The following is a 27,633-nucleotide window of genomic DNA, read 5'->3' as shown; positions in this document are numbered from 1 at the left end:
ATGCAGTCTTTCATGACGCTTTGCAGACTCTGCTCTGGTTGCGCGCGTTCCCGTGGTTTGGAGGAGGCGTGGTTTGGGAGAAGCTCTGAAGGGAGGGTGGAATCTAGCTTGCTATTGCTAGCCTCTCCAAAATTGCCTACCCTACTTTAATCCAGCAGGTTAATGTAAATACAGGAAACGTTATCTACGTAAAAAAGTTTTGAAGATTCCGATGAATATTTAAGTAGTTCATCCATGCCATTCAGAACAAATTCATGGCTTGATGATTCTAGCAACAGCAGATGTCAGATAGACAGCATGCCATCTTTCTCTGACAGTCTTTCACTCACTCTTCAAGGTGCCCGCACACACTTCCAGAGGCAAGTGTTTGGGATGGCAAGGGAGCGAGCATTCTCAGACAGTGTTTGTGCACCACATTTCTCTCTCAGACAGTGATGTCACCCTTTTGGAGAGTAGATAAGAAGAAGGTCTGATTAGTGAGTGTATGTGTGCATCTAATCTAGAATGTTCCCACCCTGAGCTAATCGCAACTCCTTTCCGAAAGCATGAACTAACTTTGACCGTGCCAAGGAATTTCTAGGATATTCAAGGTTGTTGTTTTTGTTGTGCTACTCCATGACTTGCACGTTTAAATTAAGGTGTTTAGCACTATTTGTTTACTCTGTAATTTTGCAGTTTTTTTTACTTGTCGCGTTGATTGTCGACAACAACAACCCCACAGTTTTCTCCATAAAATTAGAATGTGTTGATCAGCAAGTGAATTTGCAAACATGTTGTTTGACCGCAGCGAAACAGGAGCCACTTTTGCATATGGTAGATTTGGTTTGTCATTAATGATATTTTTAGACCCATAATTAGCTTTGTGCATCTTCACACATGAACTGGCGCACCTGTCAGCCCCCATTCATACAGCCCCACTGCTACGAGCCCCATCATTACGCTAATGTTTACCCAGGGAGCGTTGTCATGGAGAAGGGCATGATTGGCAGTTTGCTCTAGCTGTTCAACCTAGGGATAGAAGGGCGATGTAATAAAGGTTAAAAGCACTGATTTTAGTCCTCTTCTTGCCAATGAGAAAGTGTTCTGGAGAAGCTTTATTGTGCTGTCGATGCTTAAGCGGTTAGCATAAGGATTAGCTCTGTACACATAGCATGTTGTTCTGCCTCATATGACGTATGGAAGAACAACGCACACGCTTTCATAGGACACACAAGGATTAATCTGAAGTAATATGCTTAAACAGCTGCTCATTCTTTCGAGAGATTATAATTGTCTCAGCCAGTATTTGACATAACATTTTGCAAGTTTTACTGCTGGTGTAAACATAACATTGATAAGGATAGAAGAACACTGCCATCTTTTTTTTTTTTTTCGCTTTGTCGGAAGAGGAAAGTGATTTTAAGGTAGGGGTAGAATAGGAGTCACCGAGGGGCCATTCACATAACGTGTCCGCTATGAAGCCTGTGATGATTGACAGGCCCTGTAGGCACTATTCTCTCCCTTTTATACTCGACTCTTATTTATGTCTGCTCCAACACAGCAGCCGCTATCTTTCACAGATAAAAAATGTGAAAACATGCACACAAAAGCGCTGTCTTTTTTTGTTTTGTTTTGTTTCTTGACAACTTAGCCTTGATTTGCAGGTGTTGTGCGGTTGTAGTGATTTGCATGTCCAGAGCAGTGGCGGGTCCTGGCAGCGCAAGGCGCGACTGTGGAGCGGCGCTTTATCACATTATTTAGTCTGCCTCTCAGCAGCTGCAGCCAAAACAAGCTAGCCTGTAGCATGAGGGAGGGCTGAAAAACACCGGGAGGCAGCTCCTGTTGGGCTGTAGGACAGGAAGAGAAAAGAAATGCTGGATTGAGTCCTTCTAGAGAGGCATTCTCCTGCCCAAAACAGAAAAAGAAAAAACATCTCAAGCATCCGAGAGGACGATAACTGTAATCTCCTCAGCCTTCAAATTCTATTTCTTCTTCATGATTCAAATAGTTTTCTTCCCTTTTCTTAGTGTGAGACTAGCCTCGCATCCAGATATGCCTACATCCCTACTATATAGCAGATAAAAAACTGCTTGTGAAACGAGTAGTATGTCCGAATTTATAATGTTCATAAAGCAGTAGGCGATAAGCTAAGATTCCAAAGTCCACATACTTTCTCATTTATACCACATACAGCACATTCATACTATATAGAACATACTTTTTTAGCTTGTTGCAAACTTTGTTCCTCATCAAATGTAGTACCTACATGATAATGAACATACCTTGGCTTAGATCTTTCACAACAGAATATAGACAGTATGTTTTTAAAGGAGACGTATTTGAAACTGTAGTTCTCTAAGCTGCAAGCTACTTTAAAGTTTTTCAATTAGAGTTAAGCTATAAAAAGCTATACTACAAGTACCAAAAAATTGATGATTCAAATGAATCAGTAAATTGTCTTTTAAACCAATCCAAACAAACGCATTCGCTAAAATGAATCAGACCTTCCAGCGCTACTAAAGAAAAAAAAGCCTCAGGCTGAAGAAAATGCATATTTATGCCTATACAGTAGAAGGCGCAGCTCAAAGAAACTTTCAGCTGTGCTGATTAAAGAAGAATAGGATGCAGGAGGAGGAAGTTCAACATTCTTATTTCTAAATCTAATCAAAAGTCATTTTTGTTTATTAGTTTGGTTGAATTGGGTCATTGAAGGTCAACAGCAAAGGCATTGGTTAATAAAGTGAGATTAAATACATAAAGTATATCTATGTAATTTAATATAGTTATTACAGGTTTGCTTAAAATTCTGAGATTGCATTTCACTGTTTGTTCACATTTAGACTAGATTTACAATAACCATCATGTTCACACAGCGCACACAACACCTCTGCACTTTATTTCTCTCAACATGGCGACAGGAGAGCTGTCAGTCAATACATTTGAAAAAGTAAGTTAGGTGTTTTTTGTAAATTGAAAAAGTAATGCGTTACTTTACTAGTTACTTGAAAAAGTAATCTGATTATGTGATTCAAGTTACTTGTAATGCGTTACCCCCAACACTGTTGGCCATTTTTTACCTCAGCTTGCTCGGTTGCTATCTGCGCAAAAAAAAAAAAAAAGTGATGCAAAGTTTTGTAACCTTACATTGCTTCCTGTTGGGAAAAAGTAGCTTACTACTAAAGTTATGGACTTACTACTAAAGTACAGTTTGGAAAACAGCTAAATTATTGTAATACAATCACTGATTTAGTTAGCTAAAACTACGTTAGCTTTAGTTAGCTTCCAAGTTAGCTTTATTTAGTTAGCTATCCTGCCTGTATCATTTATGAAAAATAAGCTGCAATAGGTCATTTAAAAATCATCAACAGTTGTGACGCCAGAAGCATTAGCATATTTACAAATGTACATGTTAACACTTATTCAGTATTTAGCAATTTGGCCCTGAATGAGTGGCATTGTAAACTAGGTCTCATTTCACATGCAAAGAGGTTAGCCATTAATGACAGAGGTCATCTGCATAAAGAAATCTTAAATGTACAGTTGCAAAAACAACTTGTTTAAAAGTGCTGCTGTTTTGGTAGCCGTTCAACCACACACCCTTTATCCAAAACACTCCACAGACATGTCCTACCAAAGATTTCAGAATCCAAATATTCTGGGAATGATACATTGATTTGTTCTTTTTTACTTCTAAAACTGTACAATTAACAGCATTTTACTGTAAAATTACATGTCCGGTTAGATCTTTTACCATTTTTCCCTGTATAAAGTACAGGAACTTACTGTTAGCCTTTTAACAGTTTTGTTTCCCATGTTTTTACTGTATTTTACAGTTAAAATTACACTAATTTGTATGCAGTTTCTGGCCAAAAAGCTCGATCCACCCTCTTGTCTCTTGTTTTGGTGTTTGCAGAGCCAAAGGCAGTCACAGAGACAGACACAATTGCTCAAGACACCCATTTTGATATCTGTCATGTTTTAGGAACAATTTATGTGTAGAATTCCAAAGCACTTTTAATTCTAAAGGTCGGAAAGGAGGTCTTATAAAACTAAATTATGGCTGTTTTTGGTGCATGAAACCTTAACCGACAATAAAACTGGACTTCAGGGGGAAATATAAAATGCTACTAAAGTATACACTATGGCTCCTTTAAAGACCTGACGAGACTTAGTGTGTGGCGCCTAGCTTGGTGTTGAAAGACCGGCTGTGATTCTTCTGCTACGTTACATTTAGTGCACACCGGTCCGTGTTTAACCATGACCTCAAGCGGGAGGAATCTGCACAAGTACAAGTTTGCAACTGGAGGTGGGAGATTATGTAAATCCTCCACGTTAAGGTTAGCAGCTTTTGAACGGTAATAGACGTTGTTATTTTAGGTTGCACTTCGATGCTCTGTTTGGGAACTGTGAGACTGAGATGTGGAGGTGTTTTAATCTCTAGATGGAGAATTTCATTAGTTCCTACTGCCTCTTCACAATCCTGTCAAATTCTTAGAGTTAAATATAAATGGGCTCTTTTTCCTCCTGCTTCTGATGGCCTTTGTGTAATAAGAAAGACTCTCTCTCTCTCTCTGTGTGTGTGTGTGTGTGTGTGTGTGATTCTATATCTCTGTTTTCAGAAAGCCATATGAGAGCACAGGTAGTAGCCATTCTTAATTTGAACCCATACAGATGCGCAGAGGGTTGGGCAGTCATATAGATTACATAGTTGACTTCTGTCACTTACCTCATTTCGTCCAGACCCTGCTAGTGCCGTCATGCACTCTAGCAATTCAGGTGGGGCCAGTTAACAGCTGTTGGCCTCGAGGCCTCAGAGGGAAGGGGACCTGTTGGATCGGCAGAGAAAACTAGGCTTTGGCGTCTCAGGGTAGTGTTTCCATGGTTACCAGTCTCTTCCACTAATTTACACTGAGGTATGGTGTTTCAAGATGAGAGAAAGAATCTCCTCTCCAGAAGATTTTATATTAGATAGTGCTTGTGTACGATGCTTTTTTACATTATTAAAATAGACCACATACTTAATTTAATTGTTCTGTGCTGATTTCTGGTGGAACATCTAAGGAATTATAAATCTACTTGTATTTTTGCTAATTTCATATGGTTTTGAAAATGTTTATACTACTTTCAAGGACTTTTCAAGTATTATGTTAATGAAAAATGCCATGTGGTGTAACCCTCAGATAAAAAATAACATTTTCCTTGCACCTCATGAATTATTAATTAGTTTTCTGGTGGGTTGAACCACATGACATTTTACAACCTGAACTAACCTTGCAGTGTCATAAAAAGGTCAAATTATCTGATATTTTTTTAATAGAGATGCGCCCAAATAATACCGATTATTGGCCGATACAATAAAATTTTCACTATATCTGCTACTGAAACAGTCGATAGTCAGGGCCGATATACCCTGTCAATCAAAAGAGGGCAGGAAAAAGCACTGAATTTGCAATTTGTGTGAAGAAAATGCTTAGAAACCAGTTTGATGTTCAATATTATTAGTTATTATATGAATTAATAACATTCAAAAAGTTAAGAGATATTAATTTACTCTTCAGAATTTGGTTAATGTATGTTAATATTAATTTGAGTCTTGTGTTTATGTTTATAACTGATACCAGTTACTCTGAAACAAGTTGATGAAAAAAAAGAAGGTAAAAAGGTATAAAAGGTATAAAAGGCAGAACCCCCAAACTATCGGTATCGACAGATATCACTCTGAATAATCGGCTATCGGTATCAGTGGAGAAATTTAGTATCGGTGCATCTCTAATTTTTAAGGTTTACTAACCTTGATGCAGGTTGTACCACATAGCTTGGCAGAAAAAAAAATCTTAAAATATCTCTTTATATTTTTTTATATTGCTTATCTGCTTGATTTATTTACTCTAAATAATAGATAATTATTATGCAACTGCTTGGTAATTGTATTACTATAGTATTCTTGTCATTCTTTAATTATTTAAAATTGAGAATGTACATCATAGAAGAATATATGTATCTTTATGTAAGCAAATTTAATTTTAACCTTTTTTTGATTGAACAAATGGAAATAAATGTGTAATTTTGTGCAAAGATTTCTTCAAGGCTAGAAGTGTCATAGGCTAGTGTAAAATGTGCTAATAAAAGAAACGGTCAAATCAACTTGTTTTTTTCATAGTTCCTCTCACCTAACTTAATACGAAGCAAGTCACAGAGAGAGAAACGTTGACACACCTCTGACACTCTATGGCCAAAATACCGTGACTTTCAACAGAGATTGCTGTGATGGTGTGAAGTCAATTTTAAAGGTATTTCTGGAGGTTTTTTGTGTCAAATTTAATTAAATCTGTTGAAGTCAACGATCAAAATTGCTAGAGAGGTATTGGACTCCTGTCACATTCTAAAGGTGTTGATAAAGACTTGAGAGGAACTTGAGTCTCCAACTGGTACTGAACTCGATAACTTTTTGTGTTAGTAATCCAGCATTTCATGAGTTCATGTGCCCATATAATCTTAGCATAAGTGGTAAACAGATTTGGCTTGCTGTAAGCTATAGAGGGGCTCAGAAAGGATATTCTACTCGAGCTCCGATTGCCCCCCTATAACAGGCAAAAATAGTACAAAAAGGAGGAGAAGGGGAGGAGGAGGGATGCCGAAAGAACTAACAACAGGAAGAGGTAAAATGCTGGTTTTATACCTTGGTATTAATTGGAAGATTAGATGGGCGTACTTCTCCCGAAATTACATTTATTAACTTCACTCGTTGGGCTAAAGGCTCATTCACACCAAGAACTATAAAAGTAACTATAACGATAACTATATTTGCATCCACACCAACGAACAAAAACGGTCTGTTTATTCTAAGCTCAAGCGCCGTGGTTTCAGAGTGTGTACAACATGTTTTTGCTGTTTTTGATGCATTTACACGGCTTTAACCAGCAGATGTCCTCAGCATGCTATGTTTCGAGTGAGTAGCTAGTGTAATCGATCTAATCTAGCAGTGAATTTAGCTGAAGAATCAATATAGTGGAATAAAAACAAGGCCTAGTCTCTTTTATTGCAACGTCAAAGGAAGCAAGACAAATGTTGTCAAAACTAGCATTGGATACCCGAGGTAACTTTATGTTACGCTGTTTGCTAGCCTGGCATAATGATCTCATCGTTTATACTTCTCACCATTTATTCCGAAGGTACAGTATGACCGATTGTTTTCCTTATATCCATTTTCTTTAAAGTATCCTTGGAAAGGGGGTTCGACTTGTCAAACAGTGGTGGATTTTTCTGGACCTCGGCGATTAACTTCTCCGCAATGTCGTCCGCCATTTTAAATGCGCAAACCCTTAAATTAGAACGGATTCTGATTGGCTGTCAGTGTTTTATCGTTCAACAGCTGGAGAAAAAATTGTTCTGAATATGATCACAACGATATTGTTTCTCTATATCGTTATAGCTGTGGTGTGGACAGTGGTGTTCTTTTATATTTAGAATGATATTTAGAATTTATATATCTTTATAGTTATCGTTCTTGGTGTGAACGGGCCTTAATACACCTCCTGCATCCTTCCGCTCTGTCGGAACGTCTCTCCAACTAACAGTTTAGCTTTTCAGCAGTGAAGAACATGCGTAAATGAGGGACAGATCAACCCTGACCATCTCCAAAGTTTTTTCAAAAAGTTTACCCAGACTTTGAATCAGCAGTTTCTTCCCTGACAGTGCCTTTAGGGGATTACAGCTCTGGGAAGAAATTCCAAATATTAAACAGAATTCATTCAAGTTCGTTCTCCCTACACGACGCCCAATCCCTAATGCCAGAGGATTCCGGAATAAGTCCAAGTCAAAGACTTTTCCATAAAACTATGAAGGAATTTGCTGCAGTTGTATAATCCTTTGTGATGGGTAAAGTCCCAAATCAAGGCAGCCAGTGGGCTGAGAAATGGAGCCACCAGCTCAAGCCTGACAAACTTTGCATATTTGTTCAACAACCAGCTTGTCCTACTGTGGTGAGAGAGGGATAAGCCCTAGAGCAGACACCAGCCCTCCATGAGCCTCAGCCAGCTGTTTACACACCAGCACTTATGGCTTGTCCTTCAAAAACGGAAATGCGGCAGGAAAGCCAGATTCTCCCTTTTACCATTTCTCTGCAGGGTTTTTTTCTCTCTCTCTCTCTCTCTTTAGTGAGGTCATAACAGCCACCAAAACAAATGGGGGCGAGCACACTATCTGTTCTCCTACAAATCTTTCGTTACATCCAGGCGGCTTGGGTCGGGTTTTATCTTGAAAGTTTATGAGATGCAGCAGGGGTTGAAAGCAGCGGTTTTACATAAACACTGAGACAAAACAGGGAAACGGGACATGCTTTGCACTTATCATGTCTGGGTCACCTCTAAAAGATTCAACACTGAATCTATCTGTGATGTGGCCACTTGTGTCATTTTTTAAGAATGACATCCATTGGGTGAGGCCATTGCACTGAACATCTGGGAAGGTCAGGAAGATGCTGACGTAACTATTACTCATGCCTCCACTAATTATTTACCTCAGCCACAGCGTCACCTGGCTGTGGACACACCATTGCTCCAATGGGAAAAAGCACATTAGAAGCATTTGGTCATTAAGATAAATGATAAATGTTTATGCGGTTAACCACAAGATGCTACATTCCAGATTGTAGTTACAAAAAAAAAAAAAACTCCAAGTAAATGTATGAGTGGAAGCGAGTTCATATTCCCTTGCAATCGCAATGCAAAGCAAGGTATATATAAACAGCAGTTTCACTCTTTCCACCACCCCAACTCCATATTTATTTCTATAATTAGGTCCAGAGGGGTGATTTAGAGCTCGAGTCGAGTCTCAAGCGTAAGCCCCTTCGTTGCAGAGATCAAGCCAATCCTGTTTACCTTTATTTCTTGCATAGACTATATTAATGTGAACTTCAGCAATCAGATTTTGTTAATGTTACTGTTTGTAAATAATAGTTAATTGGGTAGGAAATATGTAGGATAGGGGGACTTGGGTAGGAAATGGACATGATTGGGTGGTTAATTGAGTTGGGAATGGGAAGAATAATTCTGGTAGGATATGGGTTCAGGGAAAGGGAATTTGTAGGATATATATGGAGAACTGGTTACGGAATTGATAGTAAATGGAAGGGATCGGTGTTTGGGGAACTATTTTGAAACTGTAGCTTCTAGATCTACAAGCTACTTATTTAAGGGGTAGTTCACCCAAAAATCCTTTCATTCTTTTAATTGTGTCATCATTTACTCACCCTTATGTTGTTCCAAACTTGTTTTGCTCTTCTTTGACAGAATTGTCATTTTTGGGAGAACTATCCCTTTAAACTACAGTATGCTAATACCCTTAAAAAAGTACACAACAAAGTAGCTAACTATATACCAAAGCTATTTCATCTTTTTGAATATAGGTCAATGATGTGATGGGTCATTTTTTTGTCCAAAGGCCTTAATAATAATAAAAAAACAAAGATATGACATCCAAAGTATGTAAGGTAGTACAACTAGATCTCTTTTATTGAATCCAAATGTTTTAATTATATTTTGCTACATATAAAGGTATTTTAAAGATTTTGAAGTGTCAAAAGGTCAATACAGCCATTTCATTTGTGATTAAAATACCAAAAATTGTAATAAATGTATATATTTTTATTCTGGCATGATTTTATAACATTATATATATCAACATAGTGCAAAATAGTCTAAAAAAATTATGTGTAGAAGTCGTTGCTTTGTTATGAGAAAGAATGTCCATAAAAATGAATTTCATTGATGTCATTCAGAGTAACCAATCATTCAGTGACATCATTCAGACATCCGCAAAGGACCACATGGTCATGAAGCAAAGTAACTAACTCTCTTTTAACTATTTGAAAATAATTTATGTTTTCACTTGCTCATATGCATGTCCCAAAACAGGTCATTCGGTACAACCGCTAATTATGATTTTTTTACACTTTTAAAAACCTTATTTGTCAATGACCCATATATTTAATTTTGCAAGTATTTATTTGGTAAAAATGAGGATCCTCAATTAGGAGTTGAAGTTGAAAAATAGAAATGTCCATTAAATCTGAAAGCATTTAAAAGACTCAGTGAGTCATTTTTTAAACTATTCTCTGTTCACATGGATTTGAAAGAATCATTGAATCTTTTTTGCAAGGAATCAAAGGAATTGTTGAATTGTTTTTTGAACTAGTTAACTGTTCAGAAAAATTCAAAAGAATCAATCAACTGTTTGAAAGGATTTAAATTAATTGCTTAATCTTGTTTTAAATATTCACCATACAGAAGCACTCAAAACAATTGGTAAATACATTTTTTGTCATTTTTGTAACAGATTCATTTACACAAAATAAGTCTTTGCAAAGTTATTCACAAAAACGTATTAACTTCCAAACATGAGAGTGAGGTTTTTTAGGCGAGTATGTTCGAATACTGATTATTTTATTATTACTTTTAGTTAGCTTCTCCCAAACACAGGTAGGACATATTGATGTATGCTGTTGTAATGACTAATCTGTTGTTATCTCCCATCTTGTATTTCACACTAAAAGCTGACCTCTTGATAACCTACTATTTCTCAGCTAATTGCTCAGATAGCACACATCCAGTGCCTTCTGTTCCTGAAAAGTGTGTGATACACATTTAAACCTGTTACATCCACTATTTCATTTACAGCTCCGAATCCTTCTGCATATCCTTCTGGCATACTGTATAATTACGATCATACAACACAGACAACACCTGTTAACACAAGACACTTAATATAGTACACCCATCGAGATCTCTCTTTTAATAGACATGTTTACTCCACCTGTACAACTCCTTTTAGCATTCGATGCTTTGACTGCTGTCTAATGGCAGGGGGTGATTTCTTGTATTACTTGGAGAAAAAAAATCTTTTGCGCATAGATTTTTTTTAAAACAGTTCCTTCCAATTAGTTGCCACTCTCATAGCAGTTACCCAAAGGAGAGTGATAGACCCAGGCAGACAGAACAAAAAAAAAAGAAAAGAAGAAGGTAAAGCCTGTCTAGTGTGACAACCTCACAGTTGTCACACCAGATTATTGAGTGATTCATTGAGCCTCTACTAATTGACAAAATTATTCACTGGAATCAAAAAACCCTGTGCACCATATTTGGCTGATCTTTCAACAGTTTAGCATGCAGAGATCATTTCCCACTTGGCTTTGGGTGCTTTTTGTTGGCTCCATGGTTTCTAATAATTCGTCTTTTAATAAATTGCTTTGATATTCTGTGGCTCTTTCATTTGAAAGATTTTTATGGAATGTTCCAAGGCCTCTTGTTTGTCATAGCCCGAGGCTTACTTCAGACGACTTGTGTCTGTCAACTATGTTGTGATCAGACATGTTCAAGGACATGTTTGGCGTGATTAAACATAAGCACAAGGAGAGGAAGTGGCACATATTTCCCAAATCAAACATGTTTTGGTGTTATAACCTAAGAATAATTGTCACTATGTGAAAAAATGAAGGTTAATTATTAAATTAATAAAGTATTACTTACTAAACGATGCTTTTCAATATTTTTCAATATTGCTCAAAACAAGATGTTTATCTAGTTTAAAGACTAATTTTTATTCACAAGAAGAAAGACCTATTCAGAGATATGCTTTTTAATTTACCTTGTTTGAAGGACATATATATTAGCAATGATGAGGAAAAACACTTTATAGATAATTTATTTATAAATCAAACCCACATGGGATGTTTAGCAAAAGTAATGTCCTTTCCAGTATGCAATTTATTCATCATCATTGCTCAACTCAAGCAAAATATCAGATTATGACCAAAGTTACTTTTTATAGAAAGTAATCCAGTACTTTTTCTCTGCTTGTTGGTTTTTTAATAACAAAAAAAGGCCCTTTTACACCAGAAATGAAAAGAATAAGCATCAGGCTGAAGGAAAAGCAAATTCACTCCTATACAGCAGAGGGCGCAGCTCAAACAAACCTTTCAGACAGTTTTGCCAAGTCTGCAGTTTTCCCATGGAATTGGGCTACTTTAACACTATTTTTCATGTCCGCGGGTTGAAGCGACCTTAAATAACATGATATTTAGCCCCTGAAATGCGAATGAAACCAGGGGGACCCCGACAAAAACATAGATTTTACCAACCGTAAAGTGATTTTTACGAGGGAAACGCGATTGGGCTAGTTTTGAGTAGCAATTGGACGGGTTTGTTCTGGATTGAAGAAGAATAGGATGCAAGAGAAGAAAATTCAACACTCTTACTTGAGCAATAAAAACATGCAATAAAAAATGATTGCAGGTTTGCATATTAGTTTGCATTTTCACTTTTTTTTTTTTTTTTTTAAAAAGTAACTAAAATATTTTGTTGTAAATTTAAAAGTAATGCGTTACTCTTAACAAAGGAATCTGATTACGTAACTTGCGTTACTTGTAATGCATTACTGTCGTCACTCCTCCTTTTATCCTTCTGGAGCTCCTCCGTGGTTATATAATAATTATAACTTTTATATATAAAAAAAGAGAGACAAGACAAAGATACTGATTAAAAACAGGATTTTTAGCAGTTCAGTGTCCTTTTTTATAAGTGATAATTCTTTGTATGGAGTTTTGGAGCTCTTTTTTAAGTCATCAAAGTGTGAATATACGTAAAGATACTTCATTTTGGATCAAAAAAAAAAAAAAAAAAAAAACCAGGCCGTTCCCATTTACAAAAGTGTAGGCATTGTAATGTATGTGCTGAAAGGGGAATTGGGAATCTAGAGGTTGCCATGGCTGCTAAAAGCTCTCTCGGTCATAAATGCCCAACAGTTAGGTTCCTGCGTACCCCATAACTAACTATTCTTCTTGGTCCTATCATCAAGACCCTGTTTGTTTTGTTGTTCTGTCAGTCATATATGCGACAACCTCTAATGCACTGTGTCCTGATTACTGTGTTTTGCAGAGACAAAGCCGGCCTGCACTTTCAACGGAGTGGAGTACCACGATGGGGACATGTTCAGGATGGACGCCTGTCGCTTCTGCCGCTGTCAGGGAGGGGTATCCGTGTGCTTTACAGCCCAGTGTGGAATCCTCCACTGTGAGCGCTACTACGTTCCTGATGGAGAGTGCTGTCCAGTCTGTGAAGGTTAGATGACCCTTGCATTAGCTCAGGAAACCTACAAGGAAATATTCCTGTTCTTCGTACACTGTTTGATAAGAGCGTAAGCAGGCGTATTTGCACCTTTCTCCAAATGATACAAGCTGTCTTTAGCATTAGCCTTGTGCCTTAGGGCCTGTTTTGCATTTGCTGTTGATGCTCTGCCTGTAATTGAGGTGATTTTTGTGAATTTTAATGAATTTTAATGTCATCCAGGTTCAAAACTAGATTCTAAAGCAATTATGACGTGACTAGTTTTTTTATCTTATCAGAGAATGTTGTGTGTTTTTACTTTGCGTGATGGGGAAGATTCTATCGATTGGACGTTAAATTTGCAGGATAAATTCTTTGTATGCTTGTATTCTACCAATTCAATGAGCATCCAGGGCTAATTAGTTCAGGGAAACTGTTCATTGTTTTATTTTGCAGACAACCTGTAATAGGCTGCCAGGGAGCATGTAATTTCGATTGCTATGCTTCTCTTGTGGGCAGGTTGTGTTGTCCAATATATTACGTTTTGGAATTACCTTGCTACATTTTCCACTCATGATATATTTATCAGATTGTGGTCATGTTGAAATTAGTTTGCAAATGATTTTGCTGTTATGTAGTTAATTAAAGTGAAATTCCCCACTCCCCTGTAGCTTTCCTACTGAGAGGTTTACTGCAATGAATTAAACAAATGAAATCGGCCAACTAAAGTTACATGGCTCACAGTAAATATAAGCCTGTATAAATCCAAATGCTGACTCATAGGCACCCTTGGCTTATGAAGGAGACAAATAATTTGAATTTAATCGTAAACCTTTTTGACTTCAAGGGTCCCCTGTGTCCTCAACAATTTTCAAAGGTCTCATGACATTTCCAGTTGTTCATGATGTACTGTATAGGGATTTTTAAAAATATTTTGTACTCACAATTTCCACCTGATAAAATATTTTAGTCTTTGCCATAACTATGAAATAGCCATGGAGTTAGAAGATTTTATCAATTCACATGACTTTTTTAGGTCTAGAAATCACACTTTTACAATTAGACCAAAAAATTTGTAGTTGTTTTAGCTTATTTTAATGCTTTTTCTGCCTTATTTTAAATTATTTTAAGTCATTTTGGGGCCCTTTTGGAAGTTTGAGTAGCGGTCACATTAGCAAAATTTCATGGGTAAAAGAAGGTCCATTGCCAATAGGACTGGGACAATACATCAATTCTTTATTCGCGACACAATTATTCTATATCAATTTTGATATTTTCCAAATGTATCGCAAATCGATTCTGAGCTTAGTTTTTAACAGCAGATGGCACTACGTGCTTCAGTACTCTGCCTGCTTCCAATTCCTTACACACACCACTTAAACCTAAAATAATCATACATTTCGAAAAGGTTGAAGTGAATTACAAGGGTGTTCGCAGTATAATAAAAAAAGCATTCTGAGCCAAGGTGCAAGTATATTTAACCACTTACATGGCTCAGCCGAACACACAAGAGCTCTCCAGCACTCTTCTTCATGAGCATTTGAGTGTGCTATTAAAAACCAGCCAAGAGTGCCATCTGCTGTTAAAAACTAAGCTCAGAATAGATTCAAGAGAGAATCGCAATACATTCAGAAAATACCAGAATCGATCCAGAATAATTCTTTCAAGAATTGAGAATGTATTGTCCCAGCTCTAATTGTCAATAGCCTATGTATGAAGCACAGGTCACACAGAAGTCACTTTCAAACCTAGCAGCTTCCTATTGGTCAACATCACTTTGTCATCCTTGTGTCGAGTTTGCTTTGCAAAGTGCAGTAGGAAATTGACTTTGTTCTTTGATGTGAACGTTAAAAGCTGCACACTGATTGGCTGTTGTCGCAAATTTCTGCTGTATGATTGGCTCTTATATAAATCCATATTGAGTAAAAATGCCTAAAGCTTATCAACGTTATCGACATATATTTTATTGCGATTCAGTATGATATCATTTATCGGCTCAGCCCTACCTGAGACCCTGGGGTTGACTCCACATCCACACTATAAAACCTGATAAATGTGTGTGGAGAGGACCAGCCTGCCGCAGCACAAACAGACACCCCTCTTGCTAGAGTCGTAGAAGCAGCAATACTTTGGGTAGAATGGGCCCTAACTCCTAGAGGCGAAGCAACCCTGTGAACCTCATAGGCCCAGTGAGATGTAGTAAGCAGCGGAACTTCGGTTGCACCCTCCAAAGCAGACAAAAAGTTGATCAGATTTACGCCACTGGCCTGAGTGGTGGTTGTAAACCCATGACTTATTAAGCCTCTCCTGCTCCTGAGTTTCAAACGGTGGAGGAGAGAAGGCTTGAAGAACGACAGGATGAAATGGTGAAGAAAGCACCTTAGGGACGTAATCTGGCCTAGGGTGCAGTATCACCTTGACCAGTCCAGGGTCAAAATCCAAGCAGGAGGAGGCAACAGACAGGGCCTGCAAGACTCCTACCCTTTTTAGAGAGGTAATGACAATAATCAAAGCTACCTTGAGAGTCAGAAGTTTCACAGAGGCTGACTCTAAGGGTTCGAAGGGAGCATCTGACAACCCTTCCAATACAAGGGAGAGATCCCATGAGGGAACCCATCGTCGCAGACCAGCCTCAGCCATCTACCAATGAATTTTCTAAAATTTCTGAAATTTTTTTTTTTAGAATATCTGTATGAAAGGGGCTAGTCAATAGTTGGTCCAAGTTAGTCCAAGCTGGCCATTTGATGGTCCAAGTTAGTCATTAGATGATTTACAGTAAATTGGTTATTTGCTAGTCCAAGCTGGTTATTAGTTGGTGCAAGCTTGTATCTATCTTAAACCAGCAACAATCCAGCCAAACCTAAGATGGTCAGGAACCATCTGCTACGTTCTACATCTGCAATGCTCTGAAACAGCTTAAACTTTTCGAACAGGGTGCACTGTACAGGATGTCAGTATTGATGTGTGGCAGGTATCATTCAATGTCTTTCTTCTCTCTTACCTTCTTCCTTATAGACCCCATCTACCCAGTCCTCAATTTAGCCGGCTGCTATGTGAATGGGCAGATCCTGGCTCACGGAGACCATTGGCGTGAGGACGACTGCACCTTCTGCCAGTGTGTGAGTGGAGACGCCCGCTGTGTGGCAGCTGCCTGTGGCCACAGCTGCCTCAATCCTGTCACTGTGCCTGGAGAGTGCTGCCCCGTGTGTGAGGGTAAGAACAAATGCGCTTTTTGGATGTGGGTTATCATTGTGTTGTATCGTTCTTGGACCTGAAACACTCTATGCAAGTACATGAACAGGAATGTTTCTAGTTATGTGTCATTATGAAATGTGTCACAATCATGAAAGCATCATATTTATCACAATAGCCAGTGTAAACTCTTCAATAGTTAGCTAGAGGCTGGTGTAAACTATCTTCTGTTGCCAGTTTCACTTTCAGGTCAAGTACTGTCATGGTGAAGCTACAGTTTAGTCTTGATGAGTGTTACATTTTCTATTATATTTTATAAATGTGAGTTTTGCTAAGGTTGCTAAGGTCCAAGTTGCTAAGGTGTGCTTTAAGCGCCTCACTACACTTCTAATTCACTACACTACTACAACAATCCAAGTTGGGTTGAAAGTGGACAAACCCAGCCATTGGGTTCTTTAACCCAGCAGTTGGGTTAAATGTTTGCCCAACCTACTGGGCAGTTTTATTTAACTTCATTTTAAGCAAGCAATACAGTAATTTTTAAACAATAGTTGGGTTAAATAAAACTGCCCAGCAGGTTCGGCAAACATTTAACCCAACCGCTGGGTTAAAACAACCCATTCGCTGAGTTTGTCCATTTTCAACCCAACTTGGGTTGTTTGTAACCCAGCATTTTTTAGAGTGTATGCAATTTATGGGTCATTCTGGATGTTTGCTAGAGTGTTGTACTGTAGGTCATCACTAGATTGATAGATTGTCCCTTACCGTCCCAAATCAGGTACTCTCTATGATAATCTGGCCCCTAGATATGGCATGAGTCCTTTCAGTGTAAATTACTATGCACATATAATCAGCCAGGCGACAATCGCACGTCATAGAATGAACCTCTAACACAAAATATGAACACTAATTCACTGTTATAACTCATTTGAGTCTGAGTCCAGGCCGAAACCTAAGTAAGTTGAATCCAGGTCAATGTTGAGTCCATGACAAGACCAAGACCATGAAAATATTAGACTTGAGACAGACTTTAAGACCGAGTCCAGTCTTGAGTACTACAACACTGAATTTATTATAGCAGTACTTGTCTTTGCAAACACTTCTATCTAAATATGGACTTTTTTGTCTACAAAACGATGAGGACATCACAGTGAGTGACGACTCAACAAATCAGTGCATTGTTTTTTGAACTGCTTCTCTGAAATGACTGAGTCGCTAAAATGAATTGGACTTCTGTGTGTGAGAGCGAGCACTTTCTCTGTTTCCTCTTGATGTTCTCTAGTACTCTGAATGTTTTTGAGTTTCCATTCCAGTCACATACTGTATGTGTGAATAATCTACTAGACTGAGAGCAGTGCAGGCAGGTGCATACCTGGATCCCCAGCAACTCACTTTCAGCACAACCTAAACATCTCCATCGTCTCATATCTCAGGTCTATACGCGTTGTGTCTTCTTTACTGTCATGCAACACTGCACCAAAACCCTTCCTGTGGATTTCCCTCCATTAGACCTTGCTCCCTACCCTCACCAGCAGAGGAATATCATATCCCGCCTGCCAGTGTATTTTTCATACTGCTCACAGATCTGTAGCAGCTACCCCTGGGACTTCCACTCCCACTGCAGCTGGCTGGGTTTCCCGCTCAGTGTTTGTTGCAAGCGAGAGCTTCGTATCATTTTGTATCTCATCATAAGCTTTGATTAAGCACCGCAAGGTATGGACGCGCACTTCGGTATGCAGGAATGCAGGTCTGTTTGCCGGGGCGTGGACTACATTCTTGTAGAGAGGGTTTATAAAGGTTATTTCACACATGGGAAGAGGCGAGCGAGTGATAGATGAGTGGCAGGTATGTCGGATAATGAATTTCTCCCGGGATTGGCTGTGTGTCGACCAATGACATCATCCTTTCGAATAAAGCTGGAGAATATAGATTTTCTCACGTCTCTGTTTGCCGTCTAGATTTTCAAATCACAAAGTTACACGATATTCTTTTTATCCCCTGTTACTCACACAGGGACTGGAAAAGGAAAGCTTGTTCAGAGCGATTAATAATCTTATCAAGCCATCCTAAATGCCAGACAGACAAAATGTGTGAAGGAGGTTATGAAAAACCATACTAAACAACCACCATGGCTGTGGAGGTGAGATTCCATCAACTGTCGTGTTGATTATGATCAATGCCGTTCCAGTGGAATTGAGTCACACTGGGGGTAATAGGATTCCTGTCTGTCTCATCTACCCTCTGCACCTTCAACCTCCTTCCAATTAAAGATCCAAGCAAATGAAGTATCCTTCTCTTGCTCCGGCTCAGTATATTGAGAGAAAACAATGCCTGGAGTGCTTTGTCTCATATGGTGCTTGCTAATAGTGAAGGCAAGCATTACTATGGCTCACACTCGGGGTTATGGATGTCAACAAATGTGCTACGGACATGAGTGATGCCTCAAATTGTGTGGCTTGTAGAGAAGCAGTTTCTAAGCAGTCTGACTTGCAATTTTCACTTGCCTTGTGAAGTACACAAAAACCTTTGCCATTTTTTAATTTAAAAAAGGGCATTTCAAATTTGATTCAAATTTCAACGTACGATGATAAAGTGTTTAACGTTTCATTTTTTTTTCTAGAATAGACACTTTATTATGTTAGTGTTTCTATTCTGATGCCAGGCCCCTCATTTTCCGTCATGAAAATTTTCCCACCATTTTGAATTTTTTTTAACTCCTCCTAGTCCGTTGCTTCGATTTTCACAAAAATTAAACCAGATCATCAGCTGACAAAAAGTTGTGCAATTCAAGGTGATTTGTCTAACCATTTTCAAAAAACGTGCAAATGAGCTTGCGAAAATAGACGTAAGGCTCTATCTCCTCAATGCTTTATTGTATTTAGACCAAACAGCACCACCTACTGGTCCGGAGATACAAACAAATTATATTTTTGCTTATAATTTCTGAACGGTTTATCCGAAAAACAGTAAAAGTGGTCTCATTAGATTTGGGACGTCATGCCAAGTAGAATAATATCCAATTTTTCCATATCAGAAATTTTGGGCGATGGCCATTTTGAATTTTGTAGTAAAATGCTGTGTTTTATGAACGCATGAACGTATCATTATGAATCTCGGTATGGGTAATCGGCATGATACCCTGAAGTAGTCTGAAAAGTTTCGGACCAGTGCCACATAGTGGCAAAACAAATTATTGACATGCTTATAACTTTGGATGTGGTTGACCTATTTTCACGGGAGTCATCTCCTTGGATTCCTGAGTCCGACGATACCAAACTTGTTAGGTTTTGCCTTACGGTTAGTGCAACATTGTGATTCAGTATTTAAACAACATTTGTGAATATCTTAGAAACCGCTAGTCTGATCAAGACGAAACCACCATAGGAAAATCTGAAACATAGGTTGTTGACTATACGCTTATGGACTATATGCTAAATTTTTATAGTAAGTGGCAAAAAATGCAATCAAAGTCAAGTGTGGGTAATTTTTTATGTGTTATATATAATTGTCTATAACTCTCAAAAGAAATGAGATATTTTCACCAAATTTGGCACACTTATGTATGCGGGCACACTGAGGACACACACAAAAAGTGGAGGGACTGTGCCACTTGATGGCGCTATAATTGAACAAAACATGAAATTAGCTCTATCTGCAGAACTGTTGGTCTGATTGACTTCAAAATGGGCATGCAGTGTCTTTGTCTCAGTTGCTATCATAGTCCATTATGACATTGTCTGCTGCTAGCTTCCTTGTTTGCTTTTGTTGTGCTTTGCCCCTTAATTGCTGCTTGCAGCTATATGTATTTATTATTATTTACTCACTCAGCAACTGCATAGCAAACAATACCCCAACATTCTGGCATACGTTTTGATTACACCATTCACATCTTCTTTAGAAAATAGCAAAATAATAATAATTATTATTATGCAGTGCACCTAATTCAGGATGCAAAGTGTCTGATATACGCCTGTAAAACTTGAGGTTGTTTGAGCTGGTTGAGGTAGAGAAGGAGAGAGCAGTGGATGGACATAGAGTGACAGCAGCATGTCTGCAGACCTGTGCTGAGCAGAATGCTCACATTCACCCTTTTCAATTAATCTTTCATACGCCTTTCGGCCTGTGAAGCAATTAGAGGTTTAGATAGGTCTGCCTGACCGTGGAGAGCACTCACTTCGGTACTGAGGTGAAGTGAGGGGGTAGTGCACTATGGCTTTCCATACAAAGTTCTATACACACAATACCGCCGATGCATCTCAAACCACATCTCAAATACAGCGCTCTCTCTTTATTTGAATTCCCTCTCCCTCGCTCATTCTCCGGGCGGTGCAGAGGTAGATCAAAGGCAGTGTGTGTGCCTGCTCATCATTGCGGACTGCAGTGAAAGGTTAAGCACAGATAGACTACATGAATGTGAAAATATTCAAACGGTTTCAAAATCCTCCCACTGTGACGGCAAGGTGACTAACCGCTCAGTGCTTCATATGAATTCATCACTCCGTATTTTGCTGCTTGGATGGTGTAGCTTAGTGGTTAAAGGGATAGGCACACAGAAATGACAATTCTGTCATCATTTACTCACCCTCATGCCATTTAAATCGATATGTTATTCTTACTTCCATGGAGCACAAAAAGAGAAGTTTAGCAGATTGTCTCACAACATAAAAGCAGTTCATGGCCACATTTTCACTTTCTACCACCGCACAAAAAAAAGTTATTTTTCACAATCTCTTAGCTTTTCCATACAGCCAAAGTGAATTTAAAGCTGTCAAGCTCCATAAGTGACTTAAAGAGCACCTTAAAAGTGATCTTATATGTCTTGTGCATCATATTTCTGAAGTCTTTTGAAGTCATAAAATACCTTTGTGTGACAAACAGACAAACACTTACAGTAAATAACTGAAACTCATTTAAAATCTTTAAATGCCTTGATACACCAAACCAACATCAAAGAAGTTGACTCTGGTGTCGCCCAGGGTTGCCCGGTTTTCACAACAAAACCTACCCAATTGCTACTCAAAACTTGCCCAATCACGTTTTGGGGGTCCCCCGGTATTCCAGGGGTCAAGTCTGTGTTTTTGGCAGGGTTTCCTTGGTAAAATTAGTATTTCAGGGGCTTAATGTCATGTTATTTGGGGTCGCTTCAACCCACGGACATGAAAAACAACCCGCGGCAACAGTGTTAAAGTAGCACAATTCCACGGGAAAACCGCAGACTTGGCAACACTGGTATCGCCTCACGTCACCTGCGCCTGAGCCAAAAAATTGAGCTTGAACACACCGCAAAGACTACAGCCACTGACCAACTAGCATGTATGTTCTGCGTCTGCGTGAGACAAAAATATCTCTCCATACCAGCAGGTGGCAGTAGTCTGTATTTGTCATTCAAAAAGAGAAACAAGAATACTGTGGATATACAAACTGTAATCAAAGCCTGCTTGCTTAGCATTTTCACATCAATTTCGATCACTAGTGCAGACAGATTTGTAATATACCCTCTTTGAATATGTCTGGTAAGTTGCTTCACTGTTTGCTTGCTTTCGTCACCTCCATTCTTCTTCTTGTGCACTGGTTCGCTAAGCTGAACAGCCAATCCGAGTGATATATGTTGGTGTCACAGCCTTTACTCACACAAATGGCTTCAGAAGACTTGGAATAAAGCATTTGAGATCATATGCACCACTTTTACTTAAATTGTGTGTTTTTTCGTAATTTTTAGTGCGCTGTTCTTGTATCTGGAATGGCATCCAGAAGGTTGCAGGTTTGAATCCAGCAAGGAGCCATTCATTAACTGTTAACTTTGAGCCCTTGAGCAAGGCCCTAAGTTGCTCCAGGGCTATTTTCACTGTAATAAATACTGTATACTGTTGCTCTGGATAAAAGCATCAGCTAAATGCCAGTAGAGCAGCGGTATTACTAAAGGGTTGATATTTGGGCATCTGTTCTCCATGGCTACGATGTAATGTAAGCTTTTTAAATACATATCTACAAGTTAAGCTCTTTTGAAAGCAGCAGTGGCCTGTTCAGTAACTAAAGAAAACAATTTAGATACTTTAGATCGATTTGATAAAACAAACAAAAAACAGATTAAAGTAAATCACTTGCTATGAATGGAAAATTAAAAGCAGAAATATGCAGTTTTTGTTTTTTATTTAAGTGCTGTACAAATTATTCAGTACAAAAATGTGAGTTATTTGAGCTATAAAGTTCTCAAAATTGTTATTTGAATTGTGGGACTCCTGTTTAATGTGAATGGATGTCTGTTACCAGTGCAATAACTGTGAATGGATAAATGATCCCTTTCGGCTTTATCATGCTAAACTTACTGGGTTTATCGTGTTTACATAGCCATTAATGGAGTTGAAAGATTGGTTATAACATTTTAAATTAGATATAAGGCATAAACATGGTTAATAAATGATTTTGTGACACTAGTCTTATGTTAATACATGTATTATGCCAATATTTTCAAAAAATAATGCCAAAAAAGTGCATTACATACTATTTACTTGTAAAAACCATTCATTAACTGTTAACTTTGAGCACTTGAGCACGGCCCTAAGTTGACAAGTTTATAGTTAATAGTTTTGACAAGTTGAAGTTTTCTGTCACAGATGACATCTATAGAATGCAACTCATTTTGTACTCAGAACTTTAATGAATTCCTTTTGTCACAGATACAGTACTAAATGAATATGTCCAATGCCTTGTGTACGCGAAGGCTCCTATTCAATGCATAACAACAAATTTATTGTGTCCATGACTCGTGTTTTGAAGTCACACACACAGTCCTGTTTTTGTTACCTTGGTGGTTCCATCCATATCAAAGCCCGTTGTCTCCTGCTGTCGGAGCCGGTGTGTCGGCATCCTTGTGATAGCAGTACCGCAATCAAAAATAAAGATTTTGATTATTTTTTTTCTTGTCAGCTAAAGCAGAGAAATGGCCATATGCATTCAGCAGAGCCATATGTGGCCCTATTAAAAGATGGGAAATGGGGAAATAAAAGCAGCTGTAATGATGCCTGATATCCCCCTCGATAGAAGTCCTAAATAGCCATACCTGTTGGCAAGGTCTAGAGAACTCTGCTCTCGCTGTGCCTCGCATTTACATGTGGCATGTTACATGCAGCCGTTTGGGAGGGTGATGAACGCATTCCAGAGCCGTTTCCCATCAATCTATGCTTTGCTTGCATATTACAATAGTACTGAAGGGCTAGGCTTTTTTATATTCAGTATATACTGTATATATTGTATGTATATCTTGATGCAGCAGTGTATTTTTGCAGCATATTAGAATGATATCTGAAGGATCATATGACACTAAAGACTGGAGTACTGGCTGCTGAAAGTTCATTTTTCAGTTATTCTTTTTTTTTTTTTTTACTTTCAGTTTATCTTTAATTATCAGACCAGAACTGACCATATGCACATTTACTTCCTTGTTTACATTAAGCCATTTTGGTAATTTCCGGTGAACTGCTAGCTGTCATTCTGTACTCACTGCACATCGACACAAAACCATCAATGGTTGATTTTTTAAAGTTGTATTTATATTTTAATCCAGTTATCACACTTGCCTAATTTGCAAAATTGCAAATTGCAGTATTGACTGCAATAAAGATGAAGCTAATGGGAACGTTTGAGTAAGAAACACAGCATCTGTAATTAGCATAGACTGTAAAAAAAATATGGACGTAGAGTCTGTGACATCACCCATAGAGTTCTGAAGAGCAGTTTTGAAGCGAAAATGAGGCCGCTGCCATCTCGCGTCACCGCACGTCACTCCCGGATACCTGAAAATGGGCAAAGAGGCGGTACGTGGTAGTAGCCCATGTGACTGGTTGCTGAAACCACGCCCGCCTAGCTCGGCGTGACCATGTTAGCAGGAGCTATCTATCTTATCTAAAATATTAATAAAGATAACAAGCTATATCATTAGAAAGTTCTAAAGGTTTACTGTCAATCTACAGTGTTTTTATTTATTTATTTATTTGAATAAGATATAGATGCTCCAACACCAGTAATAAATTTGTGAACGAAAAATCAAACGCAACTTCATACTTTTATAATGAAATGGAGATCGCGAGATGAATCCAATCCATGGCACTTGGGTAAAATGTCCATTGCAAAACAAAAAACAGTACTTTCTGTCCACGAAAGCGTTAAATCCATGAAATATTGATATATTATCCATTGTTTGCATCACATTTCTTCTGAATGATCTGCTCTCCATCATCGTTCTTCAAGAAATAATGCAATCTGAGCAGCGTTTATGTTGTAAAATTGTCTGTGATCGTATATCTCACAAACAAATGAGCTTGTGTCCAAAGTACAATTTTTCAAAATAGTGCAGCAGTTTTAGTTATAATATCCAAGCAGTGCTGTCGGAGTTTTATATCCTCCTGCTATTGTCATTGTAGTAAATCTCAGGAACTTTTAGCCAATGCCACGATCCAACAACGTGTGTTCTGTTTATCTTCCGCATGCGAGCACATCTACACAGATGCACATCAGTCTCGACTATTAATGCAGCAAGCCATATTTTATAATTGTATAAAAAAAAAGAGAGATGAGATACGGCTGAGATGCCAAATTCAACGGCTGAAATTAGCTGCTGAGGTAACATGACGGCTCGCAGACAGCAGCGGCAATCCACCTGTCACTCAAGTGACCACGCCCTTAATTATGCAGAACTTTAAGGCTTAGTATAATTTAAACGGATGAGTTATAAAAAAAATTCACCCCCCTCAGAGTTGTCATGAAGGGCAAAATGATCAGTATAGACCAAAACCACAATTTGAACCAGGCTGTAAACATGTTTTTTTTCTGCTGTAAATTTGGCCTTTTTAACATGGGACTCAATGAGATTCTGCTCCCTTTTGCAGCCTGTCCCTAGCGGCCAGTCGACGAATCGCAGTTTCAGTCACTTCCGTATTGGCTTCACGAGAAACTGCGGGAGGTTGCCACTTGTTGCCGCTTCACATGCACACGCAACATTTTTCCAGCACTTCAAATGTTATTTTTAAAAACATTATTTGTTCGTCCTTCTGAGATTGTCCCCATTTGTGAAACTGAACATTTCAAGATGTAGGAAATCCAACATTTGATAGAAAACACATTATTTAGAAAAAAAACATTAATCACCACTATAACCAGCAGATGGCAGCAGAGCAGCATTTATTTGCTCATATTAGCCATTTCCTGTAATAGTTTTTCACTCAGTTTTGCTTTTGAATAAATATGAAACATTATAAAATCACTAGGTTTAAGAATACATTCACAAAATCTCATGAAAAACAATAATTTTTCTTGTGAATGAATAAAAAGCTTGTGAAAACTCACATTTTGTTCAATGAATTTAACTAAAGTGCACAATAAATCTTTCATTTTCAGTTTGTTGACTGTTTTTCACACGAAAGTACGAGAGTGTAAAAATTGATGGTCGAATTTAATTTTGCCCAGGAGGAACACTGAGACATGTCTTTATTGTAAGTCGTCTTACGTTTGAATAACTACATTAACACTAGGTCTGACTATTTAAGTGACTATATTCTGATGATAAACTAAGTATTCCACTATTGATGCTGTTAAAGCTACCTCAGGACATTACTGACAGCTGGCTTGTATTATTGCAGAAGTTCTTAAGAACATATGGTCAACTGACTGTTGAATAACATTGAATACACTGTAAACATTCAATATACCACCCAGCACAAGCACTGGCGCATTTGTCACTGGCACTGTTTGGCACTGAATCCATCCCACCGCTGCTGGTGTGTGTCCATGTCCCGCCTCAGTCCTGCCACTGTCCTCTGGGCCCTGTTGGACACAGCCCTGACTCTATCCCCCTGGTCCCAGGACAGCTTAATTTAGCTCATTTGCCAGCTGCCCTGCACTCTGTGCATTTTTATTTCCTAATTATTATTTGTTAGAAGACCTCATTTCCTCAAGGTGACACCCTCTCCCTGTCAGAAGCAAGTTATTGTACCAGACGCAGCATGTGTAATTAAGCAAATGAAAGCTGTCAGGCTGGGTTCAACCCCCAAAGATCGCACATCACGTTTTGAAGCAAAGCCCACAGCCATTATCGCTTTGCACTGGTATTATTCCACATTAAATATACTTAAATGTGTGCCTTCAATTTCACATACAATTCACTTGTTTATTTCTAGCAGTCTTTGAATATGAGCATGATCTGTTTGTTGTCGGGCCACATAGGAAGAAACAAAACTTGGCACTAACGCTGTCATGGCTTCAAATGTTACAGTAGTGTTAATGAAACAGCGTGCGTTAATGAAGAGGAAAAATAGGGTGCCGGGGTTTGTTTCGCCTCAGGTTTCTATTTATCACTGAGAGCTTGTTTTTAATTTAATAACTGTATGTCCTTACATTTGAGACAAATTGGAAAGAGAAAAGTAGCAACTGTTAATCATTCGTCGCCATTATGTGATCAGGTTTAATAAAAATAAAGGCCTTTGAGAATTATAGACTGTAGATTTTAAGACCCAATGTTTCCTAGAGAATGTGTTTTTATAGCACCAAGTGGTTCAGCCCTCTACCCAACTGGTCCAAACAACATTTTTTGAAATTATTTAACATTATTTTTTGGTAGATTACCATTCAAAATGTTGGGGTATGTGAGATTTTTTCACTATTTCGATGGTCCATCAAAAATAGTCTATCTTTTGAATGTCTAAAGTGGACCATCAAAATAAAGTGTTACCAGATTTTTTTTTTTTTTATTATTGTCTTTACAAGAAGTCTATGTTCACAAAGGCTGCATTTATTAGAAAAAGAAAAAAAAAATCGCTGGTAGTGTATGTTTAGCCTATTGGTATATATTTAATTTAATGTTTAAGTTTTTTTTACAAAAAAAAAACTTAAATGTGCCCTAGAATTAAAAATTGAATTTACCTCGGCATAGTTGAATAACAAGAGTTCAGTACATGAAAATGACATACAATGAGTTTCAAACTCCATTGCTTCCTCCTTCTTATGTAAATCTCATTTGTTTAAAAGACCTCTGAAGAACAGGCGAATCTCAACATAACACCGACTGTTACGTAACAGTCAGGATCATTAATATGTACGCCCCCAATATTTGCATATGCCAGCCCATGTTCAAGGCATTAGACAAGGGCAGCCAGTATTAACGTCTGGATCTGTGCACAGCTGAATCATCAGACTAGGTAAGCAAGCAAGAACAACAGCGTAAAATGGCAGATGGAGCAATAATAACTGACATGATCCATGATATCATGATATTTTTAGTGATATTTGTAAATTGTCTTTCTAAATGTTTCGTTAGCATGTTGCTAATGTACTGTTAAATGTGGTTAAAGTTACCATCGTTTCTTACTGT

General features: G+C 38.2%; 1 protein-coding gene across 1 annotated transcript in view; it reads left to right on the top strand.

The window, feature by feature from the left end:
* Nucleotides 1–27,633, top strand: part of crim1 (cysteine rich transmembrane BMP regulator 1 (chordin-like)) — a 145,925-nt gene that overhangs the window by 88,466 nt on the left and 29,826 nt on the right. The window contains exons 6-7 of the mRNA XM_048192339.1: nt 12,912–13,094; nt 16,095–16,292. Coding sequence (XP_048048296.1) covers nt 12,912–13,094; nt 16,095–16,292 — 381 coding nt within the window. The remainder of the gene's footprint in view (nt 1–12,911; nt 13,095–16,094; nt 16,293–27,633) is intronic.

Source organism: Megalobrama amblycephala, linkage group LG5, assembly GCF_018812025.1.
Source record: "Megalobrama amblycephala isolate DHTTF-2021 linkage group LG5, ASM1881202v1, whole genome shotgun sequence".
Taxonomy (NCBI): Eukaryota; Metazoa; Chordata; class Actinopteri; order Cypriniformes; family Xenocyprididae; genus Megalobrama; species Megalobrama amblycephala.
This window is presented reverse-complemented; position numbering and strand designations above follow the sequence as displayed.